The sequence below is a fragment of the Hippoglossus hippoglossus genome, chromosome 15, assembly GCF_009819705.1.
Source record: "Hippoglossus hippoglossus isolate fHipHip1 chromosome 15, fHipHip1.pri, whole genome shotgun sequence".
Taxonomy (NCBI): Eukaryota; Metazoa; Chordata; class Actinopteri; order Pleuronectiformes; family Pleuronectidae; genus Hippoglossus; species Hippoglossus hippoglossus.
In genome coordinates, this window is record NC_047165.1 from 17713110 (window position 1) to 17736518 (window position 23409).

Sequence of the window (23409 nt, forward strand, 5' to 3'; positions counted from 1 at the left end):
ATGAGGTGCCTGAAGCTCTGTGTTGGAAACACAGCTGGTGTCCAACCTGGATCACTTTCTTACGGGGATCTCCTGATTATGTTGTGTTGTCCGTTAAACTGATCTAAGTATAAGCTGATGTGACATCCAATCCAATATTTTTTATACACATGTATATTTTCATGCACACAGCCTACAGTAAGCCTGTATTCAAATAAGTAAAACTAATTAGATTTTGGAAAGCGGGAAACATCAGTTTTTAATTAAGTGTAACTTGGATTACATCTTTCCGTTAATGATTTATTATGATACTTTGTGTAGGGTCCCATGTTGTATATAATTCTTGAAGAAAATAATGCACTTTTGAAGTGTTGCACCTGCAAAATAAAGCAGGTGTTGCAGCATGCTTTCATATTGTTGACTGGAACTGCAGGCTGCTGTTATGTTAATTTTGTGCAATTCTTTGCAGCTGATTTTAAGTTTTTAAAAGATCCTGATGGAGCTACTTTGCTAGAGCAAACAAACAAGGGGTTGGAAATTATTGGATCAGCTTCTGCATTTCCATTACTTTTCCATCCAAATGTTCTGGATTGGCCCCAACTTAATCCTGCAGACTGACTTGGGACATCCCTAGTAATTTATGTTAGGAACACACATTTGCCGTGTGATTTCCAGCAAATCTCCTTCAGGTAAACAAGCCTCTGTGTGCTTCACGCTATAGCTCACTTTGTATTTTATATCTAGCTAATCAACACTATTCCTGTAGTGTTTTGTAATGAAATGTTTCCACATGCATGTGAGGCTGCAGTAAGCACCTCGTGTTGTGCACCATTATGGGCCCTTTGTGTCTGGGTGTGTATGTGTATGCACATCAGTATGAGCGAAGCTGTGCGGGAGCAGAGGGCTTGATAATTGGCTTGTGCTGGAGTGTCAGATGGCTGAAGAGGGGATAATGGTGGACTCAAGCTGCTGCCATGGGGGTGGAGGTGGGGGTGTGAAGGCTTCAAGTGAAGGTGGGGGTGCAGGGCTTTTTGTGAATGGGCCCCTCGCCTCTCTTGACCCCCCTCCCCCAATTCAGGCTTGCCGGGCCCTTTTGTGGAGAGGGGATGGGAACCCAGGAACCTGGCAGCAAGCGGGTGACCTTCTAGCACCTCGCTCTAGCTGCCTCTCTTCTCTCTCCCTTTCTCTTTCTTGACCCTCCTCTTTTATATTCTCCTCCTGCTCTCTCTCCCTCTCTCTCCCCCTCCCTGGCTTGGCCTGCTTTGTCCCATGTCTTATTTTTCAGTGCATCCATTTTATTTTAAGGCCTCTTTTCTCTCTCTCTCTCCTAAGTGTTGTAAGAAAGGGAATGCTCCCCGTTCCATTTGAGCGGGTGAAACACGGAGGGGTGGAAGGAAGAGTGAAACAAAAAGCGAGAAGAAAGAGGAGCTGGAATTTAGTTATGGAATAGTGAAGGAAATGGTGGAGGGAAAGGGGGGAAAAAAGGCTTTTACTAAAAGGATGCAATTAAGGAAGAAACTATTGATGAAAAATAAAGCCAGCAAGACATTTACTGTATTTGAAGAAGCTGAATAAATCTTCCAAGTTCTAAATCTTTATTTAATGCGCTCTATCCCTCTTTCTTCACCACCTTCTTTTCCACCCAAGGACTCAATGCTGTTAGAGAAGGCAGTTGTTTTTGTGTAATGAAATGAGACCAAGAAAAGCTGCCTTTTTGAGAGTGGGTGTTTACTTCCTCAGCTTGGGCACTGCTCTAGGTAGAGTTGCAAGTGCCTGTTTTATTTCTTAATGCTCTCATTTACACGTACAAAATTCTATTCTTCAATATATTCAAAATGAACCTTCACTATGTCTGGATGTGGATATATTTGTGCTGCTAAAAACACAATGAAAACTATTTCTGCTTTAATTGCCACAAACTTTAAATCATGTATGTTTAAAATTATGTAGTTTGTTTTGTTGACATAAAAAAATTGTAAATTCAATGCAAACGTGATTATGCATGATTTGATTGTGATTATGATTGTAAATCTTAAACCCCAGCTCACTGCAGTGCATCTCCACCCAGCATTGACAAAAAAACAGAAAACTTCAGTGAGCCATCATACCAAGAAATAAACACCAACTGACAAGTGTCTGTGTGTGTGTGCTATTTCTGAAAGAATGAAGCATGTACGTTTCTTTGCAGTCCTCCTCTGAAAAGGTATGTTTCTGTGTATTCCACCACAGGGAGATTGCTTTCACTCGGCAGCTGCAGAAACAGTCCCCCAAGCTGTGCTTCTACTACCTGGGCTTCTACATACACTCGTGTCCCAAGATGCGTTATAAGGTATGAATTACCTGCAACACAGTTCTCATGTTTTTAACTGTGTATAAACGGCATCTCCATATATGATCTTGATGTTGTCACAAAATTACATTAAACTTCCCAAAAATGTATACCCACAAGTTTGATACAGAATATGTTTTTCTAAGTGTACATCGTGTTTTTTTTACTTAGTGTCATAGTAGTTGTACATTTTGATATTTGAAACTTTCGGGAAGAGTGACAGGACTTTTGCAACACCAGCTCATAGTCTGACTTAAACCGTTACCTGTTTTGTCTTGGCCATAAGAAAAGCTGATGGCATCACTGCCAATTTTATGTTCCTCTTCTCTGTCTGTAAATTCTTATTTCTTTTAAACTGTTAATGACAACTGGTTCATATGGGTGTACAGTTTTTAAAAGTAATTTTCCAAGCTTTGTTTATAATCTTTCACTGAAACGTCCCTCGCTCCCCAAAAATGTCACAATGATCTATGACTAACATTTTGATGTGCAAGCCCATTTTGCATGAAACAAATATTTCTGCTCTGTCTGTTTCTTGTTTTAATGTTTCACACTGAGCTTCACTTCCACAGCATCGCTCTGTACATGAGCGATGATCTGTTGTGGACTGTCACTGTAACAGGACAGACAGTAAACAGAGTTTCATGGGCTCATCAGGATGATGCGGCTATGCATTCACACAATCGGACAACAGTAAAAAAATAGAATAAAAGTTATCAAATAGAAACATGTAGAATAATGAATATGTAAGTATAACAGGACACAGAGAAGTGCAGTGAAGTTAAACTGTTCCACTGGCAAATCAGGATGATGCCAGGCTGTGTCAATTTCAAGATATGTTTTGAATACTGTCAGATCTTTTTGTCTCTATTGAGATAGAATAGAAAAGTATTCCTTTTATTGCAGAGTGTAACAAAATTAAGTAGCAGTGTTTTACACACCAGACAAAAGTTAAAGAGAGTAAGACTAATAAAGATAAATGTATAGTGAGTAATATCTATATATTCAAATAATGTGTACAGGTGTACCTCATAAAAACTGTAACATATCTTATTGATGTTAAGGATTGCTTATTTACTTTAAGAAGATACAGTAAAAACTTGTGTGGCGCTGTTAAATGTAAACATAGAATTCAATATACATACATTTAAGGTTCATTATATACTCAGTTGCAAATGGGAAGGTTATTAAACCTAAACAGTGTATTCATATGAAGTAAACCCAAAGATAAACAAGGAGAAATATTAAGTAAATTTGATGGAGGGAATCCCAGTATAGACAGAGGGAGTGACAGGGGGAAAAGGGATGGAGGGGAGGTACAAGCAAGGAAGAGAGGACAGGCCTGCTGAAGACATTAAAGGTTGAGAGGGAGGTCAGGCCTGTAACAGCAGCTCACCAGCAAGACATGTGCAGCTCATATACACAGATATATATGTGTATTTTTTACACACATATAGTCGGTGCCCTTTAGAAGCAGCGACTCACAAACATTCACACCAAACAGCAGTTAACGATCCATTGCGTTAGGAGGACAGTAGAAGAAAGCAATTCCATTAGTTTGGCCAAGATTGACCAAGTTTTACCATTCATCCCTTTCTCTCTTTCATTTACTAATTCCTCTATTTCTCTGTCATTTCATTCAGATGTTCCCAGAGCTTTTATTTTGTGCCCATGGGAGAGTGATGTCTTGTTGGGGATTATGGCAAAGTGCCACATCTTTGTATCCATTTACATCTTGTTTTAGCGTTTGCATAGTGCTCTGCCCGTTTTCTCAGTTCGGGAGCCTGTGTATGGAATGTGTGTGTGTGTGTGTGTGTGTGTGTGTTTGCTCTGCTTATGCGCCTGTGCGTTGAATCTTGATCACAGTGTTTGTCTGAGAACGCTGTTACCACAGCACCTCACCCCCCCTCCCTGTGCTGGCATTTACTCCTCAACCCCCCATATCTGTTTTTGTGTGTTGGCCACTGCAGTGTCTTGTTCACGACCTCCCCACTTTTTCCCATTTTTCCCTTTTTGGAGGAACACAGTACAAGGGTGAGAAGGTTGCCCAGTTCCCACCTTTGGGCTCTCAAACTCCCACAGAAACACACCCACGCTCAAACACACTCTCACCACATGCACAATCCCTCACTCCATTGTCTGATTTGCATATGAGGCAGAGTAGTTCATTAATGCACAGACATACCGTGGAATTGTTCAAGTCTCTAAAATGGGGGAGCCCCTAAACTCCACTGTTATTCTGCAGGGGGTTTACTGGATCTGGATCTCAGTCCTGCTGCTTGCCTCTTTAAGGACCAAAACACCAACACTTGAACCCCGCTGGACACCACTCAAGCTCCTTCAACACTACTCCCTCTCTCCATTTTATCCATCCACCCCCTCCTTTCCACTTGCCACTTCTTTGGGAACTCTCTGGACCCATCACTTTCTAAGACCATATCCACACTAATGTGGAGATATTTCAAATTAAAAAAGGCCCCTTCTCTTTGGACCCTCTGTGCACTCTAGGTGGGGTTTCACTCACCCAAAACTTGCGCTTTTTGTGAAATATTTGGATAAATATAAAAATACTAAATAACAAGAATGGCATTAGACTGTATACCTCCACCAAGCCCCAACAGTCCCCTTAAATTCAATCAAGCAGGACTAAGCTTCACACACTATCATCAAGATCCATGAAATATTCCCTGGGAACACTGAAAATGTTGAAAAAAAGGTATGCGGGAAAACATACGCTAATCTTTTAAAAAACGATTTTACGATTTTATCATGCTTTTTTTAAACATTTTAATTTGCACAGAAAAGTTATTGGGAAAACGCCAAGTGTGTCTGGGAAACATTCAACTTGAGATGTGTCATTCAAATCACAGTGAAGTCATTAATCTTAGTTGAAGCTTTGTGGACCTTATTTAACGCAACTAAAATACTATACTGATAATAAAAACTATCTAAAACCAGTTTCCTCGCTGGGGAATTTCACACAATTGTTCATACAGTGCTCTAATTCCTTGAGGAGTAATTGAGCTGCATTGTTTGTGTAACTGATACCAGTGGCATTGTGAAAGGCATTTTATGGTGACTCATTTTTATGGGGACTCAGTTTTAAAAACTAGTAGTAAGGTAACACTTTAAGCCTCCACCTGAGCTGTTCTTTTGTGTTCAGGATTGGACAGTGTAAAGCTCCAGTCTGAGAGTGGACTCTCTGTGTATTCTTGTGTTGGGAAGAAAGTCCTTTCTGCCAGGTCACATCCCTGCATGCCCAGGGGAACCGCACCATGTGCAATGGGTTGAAAACATCTTAGCAGTGCCAAAGCCTGGACATGGTCCTGTAGAGCAGCCTTAAAGGGTCCGAGAAGACTTGGAGTCCAGCCAGGAACAGAGGACTGCCTGGCCAGTGTCAGGCCCTCTCCTTTGTTCTCATTGCTGGGACGGAGCGTCCCACAGAGCCTTGTTGGTTTGGCTATTGGATTCAGAGTTAGACGTGACATCCTGCCCCTGGCTACTGTCCCTAGTCCTTTGGCCCTCCCTGGCCCTCCCTGGCCCTCTGATGTTGAGCTGTAGAGAGCAGAAGGTGAAGCAGTTGGAGGCTAAATGAGACCAAAGGTCTTGGCCCTCCTGCCACTCTTCACATTGCCTCTCATGTGCAGCTAAAAGTCATTTGAATCAACCGTCCTCATGCCTTGACGCCGAGACTTTGTGGGTTAGCAAGCCAAGATCTCTGGCTCCTTCATATTTGCATAAAAGACTATGCACCAGATTTGTAGCTTATTGGGTTAGATTGTGGTCAAACACAGAAAATGTACATCTGCCTGGGGACTGAAGAGCTCATACATATCTTGTTCTGGCCACCATCAAAACATGTAGTAGGTCTATATCTGGATGCAACCTTGGTTTATATTCTAATAGTTTAATAGTACCTGAGGTTGACTTCACCTCTTGACATGATCTACATTATGATTCTAAAACATAAACAACTGCCTTAACCTGGATTCGAACTTACTCATTTTTCTTAAAATATCTTTGTCCTCCAGTAACTCCACCATCCAGTTTAAGCAGCTTGTAAGAGAGTTTCATTAGCTTTTGTTTTATAAATTTCCACGTTTTTATTCTGGACAGAACAAAGAGTAATGGATCCATGTGGCGTTATAGTGATTTTCCATTTCTTCACAGAGATGTGTGCATGCCTGAGCTCTTGTCTGTGTCAGTTACTTTGACATAAGTACTGAATAAGCAGACTTTGATGATAACAAATGAGGCGGTCACCCAGTCTGCTTTACCCGTCTGCAGTACCTGGTTTAAACACATGAAACACTTGCACGTACACACACCCACCCACACACACACACTTAGAGAGAATACACACACACAGACAGAATACCAGGTTCTACCCACTTTGGTGAGGGAGTGAGAGAGTCACATGAAGAGGCTCTTACTCTTGTTATTATTGTTCACAGTGAAAGAATGTCTCGCTCTGAGCCCAGGAAACCATTAAATTTTCCACCGAGAGAAAGAATGAAGGAGTGAGCGAAATGAGCGAAAAGAGGAGGAAGAGGGCAGATGGAGAGAGAAAAAGAAGAGAAGTGACAAAATGTGTGCCAAACGAGAAAAGGAGGCAAGATGAAAAGGACTATTCGTTTCCCGGTGGTACTTCACTGACTTTTAAAAGGCCTTTCGCAGCAGCTGCAGCTCCGTTCCCTTTCAACCCAACTCCGCCTTGCCGACAAACAACAAGTAGTGACACAGAGCCGGTGGGTTCTCTGGAAACAGCCACCAGTTTTCCACATGGCCGAAGCTTTTGAATTCAGCGGACCTGAAATTAATGTACCCAGGTGTCTGCAGCCACTGTGTGGGAACAGTGTGTCAGGATACTGAAGAGTTTGATGTTAATTTCAGTCAGTTGCTGGTATGCTAATGTTTACTTTAATTAGTGTGTGCCTGTGGGCTTTTCTGTCACCTGCTGCATGAGCTAAATTATCATGACATCAATTAGACACAACGAAGTGCCTCCCAGCTCAGGCATGTACATCGGACCTCATTTTCTCAGGTCACACGCAGCAGACAGACAGTTCACTAAGTAAACTTGGATTGAAGTTGATTCTCATAGTTTTCATTCTCTTTCTTTTCCGGATTTCATTTAAAGTTCAGTAAAGTCAATTCTGAAGATTTGACGCAGCCACACTCCTCGTTATCTTACCATGAATAACCAGCAGCATATGTTAATATAATGAACCTTTGCCTCAAACTTTCTGTCACCTCTCCAGGTACGCAGAGGCAGGCTATGACATGCTTAAAGGCTCTCAGCCACAGCTATCAGGACTCTGCATGCATGTTATTCACATGAAGGGGCCCATTCAGACAGTATGTTATGTGTGCGAGTGTGACCTCACATTCTACGTGTCACTTGTTGTACATCTGGGCAGATTAAGAACGACAGTTTGAGGCATTTAGAGGTGGGTGTTTTTCATAAGGGTATTTCTATCCCATGTTTATGATTGACTACCGTTTTGCTCCAGGCATAAACATTATAAGCCTTTTACTTTTGATCAGTAGTTGGAAAGGTTTACAGTGTACATCCGTGTTTGTGTGGAGCAGTGGGTTAACGCTCCACAGGTCCTACGTGTCCAGGCACAGTGCAGCCACCCCTTCTGTTTCTTTCCATGCTCCTTTCAACAACTGCTCAGGCAACCCGCCACCATGCTGGTTGGGATGAAAGATTGATAGAGACAGTAGGGATCAGTCTAAAAAAACTTTCAACTGATTTCATTCAGAGATAATACTTGGAAACACGTTTTGTTCATTTAATCTAACGTTATTACAGCGATAGCAAGCACGAGTGACCCCGATCCTGTTCCTCCAATGTTCATATCCACGTGCTGTGATGCACTGTGGCTCAAATGGAGGTGGTATAAAGTTACAGAGGTGAGTGCAGGGTTCCTTGTTGAAGCTAATGGCTTTTCTCATGTGTTTACCATCATACTTTGCTTCTTTAGCCCTCTTGTTGGTTTTGCTCTCTCATTTTCCTTAGATGAAGCAATATTCAGTTGATTTTTGGACGGCATTTTTCTGCCAATTGTAATACCATCCAACAATGTGCCCATCGAAACCAGTGCCCATCAAAATAAGATCAAAGCAAGCAGGTCCATTTTCACCCTTTCTGTGAAATTTATAAGCTAAAGCCTTTCGTTGCCTTCCAGTTCTCTCCCCTCCCCTCCCCTCCCCTCCCCTCCCCCTGTTTTAAATTGGAGCCTTTCTGACAGAAACATCATTGTTTGATTTAGCTCGACAGGAGACCACCAACAGTGCACCTCTCAGCAGTAACATTTGTTTAAAGTTTTTGATAATTTTTCTTCTCTTTTATGCCTCATCATCTCTTTTTGTTTTCCCTACGTCCTGCCACGGTTGTGTTTTTAACAAACCATTTGCAGGCCACGGCACGGTCTGGGGGCGGCCCTGGCATGGCACCCCCTAGCAGGAGTGCTGACAGGGTGAGGAGCTGACGGGGCATAGTTCAAGAGGTCAGGTCAGATTATTCAGTCTCACTGCTGGTGGAAGGACGGAGCTAGGTGAAGGCGGGTGGCAGAGAGGGTAAGTGCAAGGGGGAGGTGTGAAGGTCACGAGGGTGAAAATGCAAGTTTAGAGATGTTGTCATGCTGAGCTGATCCAGAGCCCTCTAGCTGCCAGGCTGAGGTGTTTGCCTTGCCATTACCTTTGCCACTATTTATTTTTCAAATCTGCTGCAGCTGCACCACTGTGTCTGTAATGCCTGGCTTCTTTTTGACAAGGGAATGCATTCAGATCTTTGATAAGCACTGCTCCGCAGACTGAGCTGGTCTCATAAATGCACTTAGACATTTATTCAGAGAGTGGGTGGACTGCCGCTAACTTCTAACACTCAGAAGTTAGAAGTGGAGTTTTAAGACCAAGATTAGGGTCTGCAGTTCTCACTACGAGTCAGTAAGCTGTGGTCTGTGTCAGACAGGCGTAACAGCTCGCCTGCCCATAAAGCCAGAGGAGATAAAGAGATAAAAGTACCCCGTCTGTGAGCTGATGCCCATAAAAGTGCTACCATTGGTTCTCAGGGCTTTGTCGAAATGCGATCCTGTAAAAATATTTTCTCCTCATTAACCTGTCATCCGTGGAGCCGTGACGCATAGCCAGGACGAGGGAGTGCTGGGACTGAGTGGGATGGATGGAAGGGGGGATTGTATAGGGGCCCAAGGGGGAGACTTACCAGCCTGGAAGCTTTATTTGAAGGGCGCTCTGTGGTAATGTGTTGAGCAGGGTGAAAAGGCCTTGGCGGGCCCCGAGTGTTTAAACAGCAGCAGTTAGCGTAAATCTCCCCAAACTCAGACACCAGACATGTTCAGAGCAATCACACGTATACCTCACACATATGCATATTTACATATGGTCACAGACTGTGGTGAAAGTGCATCTGTGTGGGCCACTATTCTGAGAGACACCTTGTTTGGACATGTCTTTCATTGGTGCTGTCCCTCTGTCCAGGCTGCTCGGTTTTTATTGCTTTTTGTCAAGCTGCATTTGTTTGTGTGAACCTCGCTGTTTACATGTGTCCGTCAGCATCCCCCCCCAGCCTCGGCCCCTTGTCTGGACAGAATGTGTGCGTTTCAACAGTCTTCAGACTATAGAGGGGGTGTATTGTGAGAGCTTTACGTTTAAGAGAGAGTACGGATGTAGGGATCAAGGCCTGTGTTTATTGGTTTTTGGCTGAGATCGGCTGAATGTGACCCTGGGTCAGAGAGCTGGCCCGGGACAGTCCAGGTTAGGTCTGCCTGCCTCTTGGTCACACTAGGCCTCTTTGTCCACCCTCCCAGTTCAGACACGTCCCGGGTGACAGCCAGTTGAATAACATACTATGAAGAGGCCACAAACGTGACATTTGTCTGTTTGGGTCAAATTGTTCATTTCTTTCGATCAATATATAGGCTTATCCTGACATAATATCCTATGCACTATTGTGTCCAAGCCTGGCCTACCATATAATAAAAACGGTTCCTTTTTGTATTGCACGTTATTTTTGGATAATATATCTTTTGCTAGAGCCAAAGAGGGTCTTACATTAGTGACCTCATCTATTCTGCGACCAGTCTTACATCACACTCTTGGAGCCACTCTGTCTCACTCTTAAGTAGGCGTTCAGTAGACCAGCAGATTACTGTATAACTTAACGCTCTTTCCTCAAGTGATTTGAGCTGTACTGATACTGTTTACAAGGAGAGACTCGTGTAGACTGCATTTAGACTTTGTGCACAGTGTCTGACTTGTGCACACACATACACAGTGACACATCGGCTATGGGGTAGTGTGGGTGAAAACTCAACTGGAGATATGAGCAGGAAATCAGCAGCAGATGTGGGTGTAAAGTAACGCAGATGGAGGCAGGGAAACCTTCATACTGCGACGAGTCCACCTCCTTTCTCCTGGTCTCCACTGAACTGTGACTCTGCTGTGTGACGATAAAACGACGAGTAAGATCATCCAAAAGTCTCCCTCTAATGGAAGATATGAAGGTACTTAGGTCTCTTCCATAAGCGCATATAGCTGCATTTTATATCTGGAATAATAATAAAATACAAAGTAATTAAAAGCAGGAGAATAACTCCTGTTTATACGATCTGGGGCGTCAGTCTAGGAATTTAATAAATTGCTGATACTTTATTGTACTGTTTACTGCTTTTCACTGTATCATATTGCATTGGGCCTGACCCAGCGGGGGTTTGGGCTCTCTAGCCTTCACTCTGGGCATTCCGGGACCTCACTTGGTTTTGTTTCCATGGACTGTATTTCTGACCCTCAACCCACTTTTGGACATTTTAGACATAGTGTGGTCTGACATGCATATATATATATATATATTGTGAAAAAATTTCATCACAATTGTCTGTGCGCTACACTAACCACAACTCGCTTGCCTGATTTCTAGTCAGGTAAAGAGGAAGAAAAGGTGCAGAGGGCAGAAGAGAGTTGTAGGTTTTCATGATACGTCCTCCGCTGCAGTGAAACACTCAATTTATGTGTCTGATTAATTGCTTTTCATATAAATCATAGGTACGGGCCTGGGGCATCCTCCCTATCTTGAGAGGTGTGAGAAAACAAGACAGAAGTTGAAGACAGGGCGCACATTGAAGGAGAGGAAGAAGGTGACAGTTAATGCGTTGGTCATAAAGTTCACTCTGCTCCCTGAATGAGAATAAAGCCTGTGTGGCCTGGACAGAGTGGGTGATGCTGCATAATAGATCTCCAAAGTGTTGAGTAACTGCGTGTCCAGCCGTGTGGAGATATGTGTTTATTTACTTCTGATGATGGAGGTTGTGTAATTGTTTACACTGCGGCAGCTTGTTATTTGAATGAGGTTTGAGTAATTTTCCTCTCTGCGTTGTTAAAGTTTAGTCCATTGTGAAATTTGCACTGCAGAAGATTGCTTTCCTATAAACAGTGACCTCTGCACGTACATCATCATAACACTAGGTTTCTATGACTCAGAGGGTTCTGTCACTCGTAAATGTACAGTTTCCATTTTGCTAAGTTTCTCCCTCTTTATGTGGCAACTATTGAATCTGTATTTTGTTTTGCTCATATCCCCTCTATCTGTCTCTTTCCAAGCCCTCCCTCTTCCTCCCCGGCTTCCAACATCATCTCTCAGTGCTGTCCTGGCACTCACACGGCTCCTATCACTTCCATCAGCTCCCCTCAGTTTATGTCCCATTTACTTTAAATACCATCCCTCTTCTCATCTGCACCTAATTTTCCTCTCCTCCCTTCCCGTCTCGCTCCTATCGCCATCTCGTTTCCTCACACCTCTGATGGCAGCCAAAGCTCCCCGCTGAAGTTTGTACACGTTTTCTTCTTTCTCCGCTCATTTGTTCGTCTCCATCTCTCCCCGCCGTCTCGCTAAACAAGCCTTTCAAAGGTTGTCAGTCATCTGCATCACCGCCATGTCGGTCTGAACTTGCAAGCGAAGGAAGGAGGGAAGGATGGTGACGGATTGGTTTGTGTGTGAGGGTTTGTGTATTTAGAAAGGGAGGAATAGAGCTACTGAAGAGAGGGGGACCAAACCCTTGTCTGGAAAGCCTCATCCTGTTTATCTATAGAGTGGCAGCATAACCATCAGACACACACAAATCCTGGTGTACACATACTATAAAAAACACGTATACTCACACAAAAACTTTTGGCTTTTTGGGGATTCCCACATAATAAAACTACACCTCGGTTGCTTTCAGATATGCACTGAACTCCGGATAATCTCCTGACATTCTCTGGAGGGGCTGTATGTGCGAACGCAATTGAGAGGCTGCAGGGTTTTTTTCTGCCAGCCCCCTAGTAAACCCCATGTGAGAAAACAGCAGGAAAGGGTTCGCCAAGAACGAGAGGGCGTGCTATTGACGTTTCTAACAAATGCAAAAACAAAAAACACAAATATCTCTAGGGGAAAAAGCAGCGTCACAAACGTAGAAGACACCGACAAAGATGTCAAAAGAGCTTTTGGTGATGAAGGCTGATGCTGACGTTGATGTGTGGTAAACAAAAACATGTGATTTCTGCACCATAATTAATTTGTTACATTCTGCGCCCTGCATGCTCTACCCTGGCACCACCCCTCGCCTTAACGCTCTGGAGAATTCTGTGTGGGGAATGTGTCTGAGCTGAGAATCTCCTGCTGCTTTGCGGAGTTCATGTGTGAAAATGGCTTTTTCTGGGGCCTCTTTATAGCTGAGCTAACAGCCCCTCAGCAACATAGATTTGTAAGAAAAGGCCATTTCACGTTCAGTTATTAGATTGGTTGAACTTGGCACATCCGTCTTCTCCACAAAGAATCGAAGTTTGAGAAAACCAATACCTTCTCTGTTGGTATTCTGTAAGTAACTGTTAGATTAAGAGATGGATGATGTGAGCAAGCTGCGGCAAAGGCAGAAAATGCAGGGCTGAAGGCGAGCCAAGGAAGCTGCAGGGGCTGCCGTGAATTACAGGGCCTTCGAGCCAACCTGGGGAAGGGGGGAAAAAAATAAGAGGGAAGATAAAGAAAGTCAGTCCAATAAAAAACAGAAGCTGACAGATAGATAGTGGAAAATCAAGCTTTTCATTTTATCCCTCCTTTCTTCTTTTCTCTCTCCTCTGTCCAGACCACTAATAGCTGTGTCCTTTCATACTCTTCATCCCACTCTGCATCCTTTCTTGTTTTCAGGGGGAGAAAAGAGGGATTGTGCCTTTGCCGTTGGCAGACTGAGTCTCATTTAGGTTAGATAGGCCTCTCTTTCTGCTGTAACTTCACAGCTCAGGACTGGATATATCATTTCACTCTGTAGTCACAAGCTGTAGGCCTGCAAGGATCCACCTTATTTCTTTTACCGATGCATTCTGACACATGGTGCAGAAAGTCTTCCAGTTTCTCTTTAAAGGCTGCTCCATTCACATTCTGCTCCAGCTCCCTTTCTCTGCTTCCACCCTCCCTCTGCTCCCCCAGGTTGAGTTGAAGTACAATGCCAGGCTGCTGGGGCCTTTAGCAGGAACTCCTGCTGAGCAGGTGTGGGAGTGTGGGAGTGTGTGTGTTCCACTGCAGTGTTGAAAGAGTGTATAGAGGTGAGGTAGAGTGTGAGAGTGTCAAGCTGACTGTGCTGACAGTTGTAGAAGGTTGAAGGTTGTTGGGACACGGAGAGCATCCGATCAATGTGTGTGTCCGTCGCAGTTACAGATTCACAGCATTCCACCTCGATCCATCTGTTAGCAGAAGCACTTAAAGCATGTTTTTGTCTTTTGCTTCACTCTGAGTTTTTCTCTTTACAGCCATGTGTGTTGGTATTGGCACATACACTTTTGGAATGACCATCTAGCCATTTTCAGATATGAATGGACTTTCATGTATGAAGAATTCAGCAGGAGATTGTCCAGGTCAGATGCGTTCACAACAACAGGAAAATATCAGTAACATTGAGGCGAGCGGTGGCCTCTGGGTAGAGCATGCAGGAGGCAGGACTTGACATAGAAATCCTGCTGTGGGAAACACCTGTCTTTGTTTACTGAACATTGACACCTGCATCGACCTTTATTGTTAAAAGCTCTCGAATCTCGTTTTTTTCCAAGTTTACGTCTTTGTCAGTGTCTTATACATGTATTGCACCTCTTTTTCATCCTTGGTTTTTTTTGGAGGGTTTTCAGTTTCGCCATCCATCTCATGTTAGAAATGTCACCAACACGCCAACTTGCCCACTATGAATTTTCTGGAACTTTTCCTGCTGTGTTCTTACATGGGCTCAGTCCTACAGGACAAGAGCAACTGACTCGTTAATGTGTGTTCTTACACACAGCCCCAATGGCATCTGTAGAATTCTGTAATACTTTTTGGCCTTTTACCTGTAGCCCTTTAATTAATAGGGTAGAGCAGAAAAGTGGATCTAGATGAGGATCCCACCTTGAGGGGAATTCTTGACTATCAGTGTATCCTTTGCATTCCTCAGTCATTCATTTTCCTGTCCCATCCTGCGTGTAAAAACAGGCAGCACATTTCTTACATAGGCCCACTGACACATTGGCTGTGGTCAGTGTTTGTCTAACAACAGCATTTTAGAATGATGGCACTTCCTTTGCCTTGCTTACTCTGAGTTCAGTATGACAATAGTTGTTGTAAGTTTAATCACCCAAAACCTTTTGACCCAAAATTATGTGCTCATGAAATGCCCTGAAGTTTAATGTCACATAAACTATAAATAATGTTGTGTGTGTTGAGACAGTGCAGCAGGCCTGAGGCAGGCGCCTGCTTGTTTACAGAGCTATCTCGGCAGTTCGTATTTGTTTGGGGTCATGTGATAGAACGCAGGTCCCTGATAATGGCGTTCTCTTTCCCCTCCTTCTCTTCGTTTATTCTCTACCTCTCTAACTTTTTTTTCTTAGGCCCTGCAGCTGTTCTTGTTCAGCTTGGTTTATTTTCTATCCAAAATGTTAGGTCAAATACAGACTTGTACCTGTTTCACAAGCACACGTTACAATACAGTTGTGTGTTTACATTTCCTGCTCAACACTGCAGACGACATAAGACTGCTGCCACAGAGAAGCATAAATCAAACTTAAACAGCATTGTTCGATCCAGGACTCAACCCTCATCCTGACCCTGAGGACAGTTTACGGCTTGTGAAACCTTTAACTCCAAATTATTATTATTTCTTTTAATTTAGTTTCCCCTGATGTTTTTAGATTTAATAATAAGTCAATAAAATTCAGGAAACTGCTCAAATGCTCAAAAAACAAAATGTCCAACAAAAATTCTCACATTTATGAAACTGCAGTAAGAAAAATACTCAAACTCATTTTTGCTGGATAAGCCACTCACCTTTTAGGATTGTTGGCATTTCCTGTTGATCAATAACCTAAATAATTATTGATTTGTGTAACCCCTTCTCCTTCTGTCCTGTTCTCATTCCCCAGGGTCAGTACCGGCCATCAGACCTCCTGTGCCCAGAGACCTATGCCTGGGTAGCAATAGAGCGATGCATCTTGCAGCTGGAGAACTCCCGCTACGCTCGTTTCAACCAGGATCCAGATGCAGGTACAACAACCAAACAAAACTCCACTCTGTGTTGTTATCATGATTCATTTAAGAAGCTAAAATGAGCTCCTGCTGTGAGTTCAGTCTTGGATCCTGCAGTTCTTCATGCATGCTATTTTGAAAGAAACCATGAACCATGTGGTCATATCTGATCTCGTTTCACCGTAATGGTGTTTGGAAAACTGTGGGCTTGTCTCCAACGTTCACTCACTGAGCAGGGGCCCGAGGATCTGATCACACGGTCTTCTCTCCCCATGATCTTTCAGCGTGGTCAGATCAGGGCTAGTGCTGTCGATATGGACGGATCGCGTTGTCATTAGATGAATAGTGATATCAGCAGTAATAAACCGCATGTAGACGGTAGACTGGCAGACGCCCATTACCAGAGCCTGGGGCCAGGGAGAATGTAAGTGAGTTTGAAAGTTTTGACAGGAGAGTTTTGAATTGTTTTCTGTGTTGGTGCATGGCCAGAGAGACGTATTCATTCTCTGTCTCCATTTACATTAAATCTCTCACACTTATCACCCCGCTGTGTTGATTCTGCATTTTTGTGCCCCAGGTGGTTTTAGGCGAATAAGCAGTAAGAGTCATGCAACTCCCACTTCTCCCACTGAACTCTTTTGCATTATACAGCTCACAGTCTATCACTGCTCAGCTTAAAAATAAGTAATGTTATCAAATGATGTAGAGAGTGTCACATTCGATCACACATACAGTATGTTCTGTACTCATACAGTTTGAAAACTAAATTTAAATATTAAGAATTGATTTGGGATAATCCACAATATTAAATGTCGCTGTTTTATTCAACTGTTGGAAAAATATGGATATAAAATATAAAATACATGTAAACTCTAAAAGTAATTAGTCAAAAACACTGACTCCCACATTTCTCATAATTGAAATCCAATGCACCATTTCAATCCATCTGTCCATCCACGACGTCACTGCATCATCAGGGGTTATTTACCCAAATGTCATTAAGCTCCTCCGGGACCAAAGAAGACATTACATAATTGCTTATATAGGATTAGTGTGTAAACTGAAAAAAGGAGGTTATACATTTTCATAACATTAAACTGTACAGTGTATTGTAGTATTTTGGAGATAGTCTGTATATTGTGTGTATGGGTTTTAAATGTGTACATTCATACACGTACTGTGGATAATGTAAGTGCTTGTAACCTGATTGATTGTGAGCACAGGTACCGGCCATTTACTCTTCCTCCATTAATCTGCATCACCAATCAGGCACCGAACAGAAAAGAGCCACTGATCGACAGTAATAGGAGATGTGAGAGGACAAGAATTTGATTGTAAGGTAAACAGGGACTGATAGATGGGTGCTAAGAGAGGGAGTAATAAAAGAATAGGTGGAGGGAGAGAGAGGGGGAATGTGATAAAAATGATTTTATAGAAATTAGAAATTAGAAGTGAAAGGGTGGCTGCACGCTGCAACTGAAATGAGAGAGAGGTTCTCAGACAGGTGGGGGAGGAGTGAGGGATGTATGACTGTGGAGAGACGTTTTAAGACTTTGCTGTAGTGAGGTCATACTTTGACTTGACAGAGAGGTGAACGCCATTTTTCACTCACAGTGTCCTTTCCTGTGTCCCCTATCGCAGGGTCAGATTGTTTGATGAGCTAAAGTTTGCGCACCGTCCATAAATAATCTGAATCTTAACTCATATTTTAAGGAATACTAGATTCTGCACCTTTTTTATATTTCCTGGCTTTAGATTTTGTCTTTGAAGTGCTGGTGTAAGCACCACACCCAGGAGAAATAAAACCGTTTAAAGTGCCATTAGTACTCTGGTCATTTACAACATTGCCATTAACAGTTAGCCACTGGTAGGTCTCACCTTTTACTTGTCAATCATACTCTTAATCCCTGAGCAGGCACAAATGACTGCGGACAAAGTGGTGGCCTCGGAGTCGGCGATTTTCACTGTGGCCAGCGTTAGTGTGTCTGTGGCTCTTGTGGTGCTGCCAGTCCTGTGTGAGATGTTGATCTTGGACGGGGCCGGACATTATTTCAGGCCTGGCTGCCCAAGCGAACACAGTGCCATTATATTTCATTGCTAGCTGTCTTGATGGTTGGCTCTCAGGTCTGTTGCCAAGATTGGGAGGTTGAACTGTGGCTAAGGAGGGCCTCTGCCAGACGAGCGGCGGTGAGGATTTATTCTCCAGAAGTATGGCCAGTGGTCAGTCAGTCACCAGGCCAGCCTGCCCTGTGTCATCAGCGGGTTAGCAGCATGGCACACTGTTGTCAATGTGTAGCTTATTTATGGCCTATAAATAAAGACATGTTACAACCTTTATATAAATCTGGGGACTTCCTGACTGCATGAAATGGTGAAGGAATCTCCTATTTATTTTATAGGAAGTCTCTTTTGCAGTTTCTATTATGCATGGCCACAAAAGGAAATTGACTGAATTTTGATGATCAACAATTATTTAACAGAATATATCATCATTGATCTTGACCTTATCAATAACCCTTACATAAGGTTCATTTTTGCTGCATGAATCGATTGGTTAGAGTGAGATATACGTGCGTTGCAAAGCTTGGTTGGAGTTTTTAGTTTAAATTTAGCCATGCAAACAAGATTGACAACTAAAAGACTAAGAAAAGCTCAAACTAACTTCACAGAAAGTTCTATTTTAAAGAAATTCAGTTTTGACAAGAACTGCCTGCAAAATCCCCATTAATTCTAACTCAGGCTTTTAGCGAGTGCTCCGTACTCGCTTCACCCAGGGGTGGATGAGAACTGGGTTGCTGGACATGTGTTAAAATGGTGACCGGGTTACAGAGCTGTCCTAATGAGGTGTGTAAAGACAGCTAATCTAAAGTTTACACAACTCTGTCCAAAGCAGGCTTACGTTGATTACATGCCTGTTGCTGACACATCGAGGGCCCCAGGGCCTTGTTGTGGCCTCCCTCAAATGTACGTACGCTCACACACGCACTTCACAGGACATGTATGTAACTACTCTCACACACATTCATAATCAGTTTGAGAGAGACAGAAGTAGGGGCATTGTCCGCACAGCAGGATAAACACTTGGAGAAATGTGTCACACAAATAGTCACCCCTTGATCCGATCTGCACTGTCTCAACACGCACAACATTATTTATAGTTTATGTGACATTAAACTTCAGGGCATTTCATGAGCACATAGTTTTGGGTCAAAAGGTTTTGGGTGATTAAACTTACAACAACTATTGTCATACTGAACTCAGAGTAAGCAAGGCAAAGGAAGTGCCATCATTCTAAAATGCTGTTGTTAGACAAACACTGACCACAGCCAATGTGTCAGTGGGCCTATGTAGGAAATGTGCTGCCTGTTTTTACACGCAGGATGGGACAGGAAAATGAATGACTGAGGAATGCAAAGGATACACTGATAGTCAAGAATTCCCCTCAAGGTGGGATCCTCATCTAGATCCACTTTTCTGCTCTACCCTATTAATTAAAGGGCTACAGGTAAAAGGCCAAAAAGTATTACAGAATTCTACAGATGCCATTGGGGCTGTGTGTAAGAACACACATTAACGAGTCAGTTGCTCTTGTCCTGTAAGACTGAGCCCATGTACTGACACACACACACACACACACACACACACACACACACACACACACACACACACACACACACACACACACACACACACACACACACACACACACACACACACACACACAATGAACAGCATTAAGTTGAAAAATATCTCTAAGGTTTAACTCTATTGGTCTCATTTTCCTTTTTTCATGTCTCATGTAAGAACACACTTTGACAGTGTCCACAGTATCGGTGCTTTCAGCAAGGCACAGTGAAACCTAAATGGTAGGTGGGGGAGACAGTGCAACCCTGAGAGCACCCAGCCATTAGCCCCAAGCCACCTGCTTTCCCCACTATATTTCTATCTCTTACTGTGTACACTTACACTTTCATATCTTGTCTCACTGTCAGAACCACTTTGCTCTTCACACAGGCTTTCTGCCTCTCAGCCTTGTCTTGTTCCCATTCAGAGTGGCTGGGGAGACGGATATCGGTCCTCTCAGGATATGTCCTTTATATTGCAGGGGAATTCTCTCGTTGCTTTCTTTAATGTGGAGGTCAACATTCATGGTCAGCCGCAGCGGATGTGTGCTAACACTGGGGCCTTTGACGAGTGTCCAGTGTAAAGTCGGTGTTTGGAAGGTTCGAGATGGAATGAGAGAGAGAGGAGCGTGGCGAGGTGTCGAGGCCTCTAGCCTCAGCCCTGACCCTCTCACTCCACGTCCGACCCGCATCACTCCTCTTCCCCCCGACCCTTGAACCCCAACCCTGAGGAGCTGTGACCTCAGAGCAGCCTGTCGCTGAACGTCCGGTGGGCCTGACAGGAGCAGGGTCTGGAGCTGCTCAGAATGAGGAGGGTGTCATGGATGGAGGACAGAATGACTGGAGAAGAAAAGGAAAGCTGTTTATGTGAGGAACGGATGTTTGGATTTTCTTGAGTAAGGGGGAAGGAGAGGGGGGGAGGTCTCCGCTTGTTTTTACTGTTAGGATTAATAGACTGTCTTAAAGCTTCATGCTGCTGGTCTGTAAAATGTTCACTACTTAATATCTCAACATGGGGACGGTGTCACACAGTGTGACTTTGCATAACTGCTGTGTAAGTGGACTGTCACATTGATATAAACCATGAGGAGGCACGTGGTGCTTAGAAAGACTATACTGATGGAAGCTTAAATTATTAAGGAAGCATCCAGCTTTTCGATATTTTCACTTTCATCCCTTCAGGACACATTAATTCTTCATGCAGCAGAATTATGGGCATGTGGACGTTACATAACCTGTTTACATCTTCTAAAATTAAGTTTTTTTCCCCACATGGTGAGACTTACCATACTGCTGATTTTCTTCATTTAAAAGTTTGTATCAAGCATTCTTTAATTATGTGACTCAGCAGTTTTTGGAGAGGACCGGGGAAACAGTGGTTAGGGCATTACTGAGCTGGGAGGCTGATAAATAAAACATGAATTTGCTGTGTAGTTTAAAAATCTTGGTTGAAATATGAAAATATCTTGATGGAGATGAGGGTGTTGGAGCTGAGGAGCCTGTGGGCTTTATGCTTTTACTCAGCTCCTCTTTTTTCTGGCTTTCTTTTCAGTTATGTGGTACATCTCGTAACATCTGGCTTTTTTTTTCAGATTCTTTCGCCTTAATCTTGTTTTCCCAGTTGATTTGATGACCAGGTGGGATTTGGCACCACGCTGGTGAATATTTGAGGAAATGGGCAGAAAGATGTGCGCTCACATCTCTACTGGTTCTCAGCTCTGAGCCACATAGGTTTCGTGACAGGGAACAGTGGTGGTGAATAATAGAACCTGAGCTCTATTAATATCAAATCTAACTCGCTCCTGTTCAACTTATGTGACGCCATGGGCCTGGCAAGCTAGTCCACCGCACTGCAGAACCTGGACTGAAGTTTATTTTGATCTGCTTCCTCTCAGCGAGGCCAGACCAGGATTGGTCCAGACAGGACAGTCTGAACGGATGACAGATTGTGTGTGTTTTAGATGGAACGATATGCACTTTATATTTTAGGTGAAAAAGAAGAAGACTTGGAAAAGACGTGGAATAAGAGCTAAGTAGAGAGATGAAAGTATTCTAAGATGGTAGTTAGAGTGACTATAGAGCTTGGATGTTATTCTCTAGAGAGATACAAGATCCTGAGGTTCCAGTGAGTGACAGCAAATGAAGGACTCCTCTGCTGACAGTGGATTTTGATACCTATTAGCTCTGTATCTGGGTTAGTTTGGCTCCGTTGATGCTCCCTGCTGTGCTCCCCCTTGCGTGTCCTCTTGGCACCAGCGGTGGGCAGCTTGGCTTCGCCTCTCACTCCTGGAGGCAGCGGGTTCGGAGTGAGGGTTGTCATTTTTCACCCTTTTTTCCGCTGTACTCTCCAGAGGACCATTCTTAGCTCCTAAACACGCACACTTGTGAGATTAGCAGTGTTTTCTCTGGTCTGATGGGAGCTGGCAGTGCATGACACGAGGCCTAATGAGATGCTGAGTTTTGAGAGCCAACGGGGAGCAAGGCCCCCATAAACACGGCCAGCGAAACCTGCCTGCTCATGAAACCACTGTGAGCCCAGGTTTGGAGCCGTCTTGGAATTAGTGCTGCGGGGGGAAAAATGGTTTCTGCTCCTCCAACGGCTTCTCGGAACAATGGCGTTTCCCTGCCAAGTCACTCAGAGGTGAAGTCAATCGAGTGAGGGAAAATCAGGACAATGTTTATTGTGCTTTTTGTGTCCTCTCCACTCCTGACTATGTTCTCATGTTTGTATCCAGGAGACGCTCGGGCGCTGAAGGACGTGGGCAGAGCGATGGTGCTATACAGACGGGCCGTCATGCCTTACGCCGCCTACTCCCGCAAACGCAAAGGCTCCAGCGACGAGACGGAGGTGCAGCAGTTCGCCGGCTTGCTCGGCCAAGACTGTGCTGAAAGGATCTTGCTCTACCGTGCTTAGACATACAGCGTCACACCTCCGCACCTTTTTAACACAGGCGAATACACACCTCCCAGCAATATCTGTCTGTCTGTCTGTCTGTCTGTCTGTTTCTGTTACTGTGTGTCTGTCTTTGTTATTGTCTGACTGTGTGTCTGTCTTTGTTATTGTCTGACTTTGTGTCTCCTCACTGTCTGTGAAAGTGCTTTCTGCCGCCCTTGTAGTTCACCGTGCTTTGCTCTACACAGGCTGGAACCATGCAGTAACTACTGTATGTATTTAGCCACTCACTCATTGGCCTCATACATTAGCGATGTCTCATTTACATTTATTTTGTGAGTTGATTTTTAGTAAATGATTTCTGCAGCATTCATGCTCAGTTAAGCTCTTGTTCATCCTTTTCTTTGATTTTTATCTCCACACAAGGGCCAGACCCTTGTGTGTATATTTTAATATCATGTTTTCATCACTTTGACCTTTTGCACCATCCTCTACCTGTTGCTGGTGGAACATGCAGCCACACACAGGTGAGAGCTCTCCTGAACAGATATGGGTTTGATGTCAGCATTGCCACAATGAATGTCCAGTGATTTTTGAAGGTGGCTCTCAGTTGCTCACTTCGCATCGGAAATCATCAAGCTGATGCAAACACTACACCAAGAAGTAAAGATTTTTATGTAAAGCAAAGAAGTCACCATTTCCATGTTTATGTCTGTTATATTTATAGCTTTCTTGGCTTTTGATTTAATATGGAATCTGGTACTTTTGATTAAACCAAATAAAGGGGTTGCATATTCCCTGCTTTGACTTTTTGACTTTCCTTTTCATTTCAGTTCAACTTTATTTGTATAGCGCCACATCACAACATACATTATCTTAAAGCTGAAACCTTACAATAATATAGAGAAACCAAACAGTTACCACAGCGAGAAAGCTTTGGTGACTGTGGAGAGAAAAAAACACTTTAGATGGAAGACACTTTGAGCAGACCCAGGTTGGGTCTGAAATCACCCACTAACTCACTATTCCCTACTTATATACA

At 43.4% G+C, this 23409-nt stretch overlaps 1 protein-coding gene across 9 annotated transcripts in view; it reads left to right on the top strand.

Moving 5' to 3' along the window:
* LOC117775527 (arginyl-tRNA--protein transferase 1) overlaps positions 1-23164 on the top strand; it is a 51657-nt gene extending 28493 nt beyond the window's left edge. For all 9 annotated transcript variants that reach the window (XM_034608782.1, XM_034608777.1, XM_034608776.1 and 6 more), the window contains 3 exons: positions 2209-2308; positions 15749-15869; positions 22210-23164. In XM_034608782.1, coding sequence (XP_034464673.1) covers positions 2209-2308; positions 15749-15869; positions 22210-22388 — 400 coding nt within the window. In that variant the 3' untranslated portion in view covers positions 22389-23164. The remainder of the gene's footprint in view (positions 1-2208; positions 2309-15748; positions 15870-22209) is intronic.
* The last annotated feature ends 245 nt before the right edge of the window (positions 23165-23409 follow it).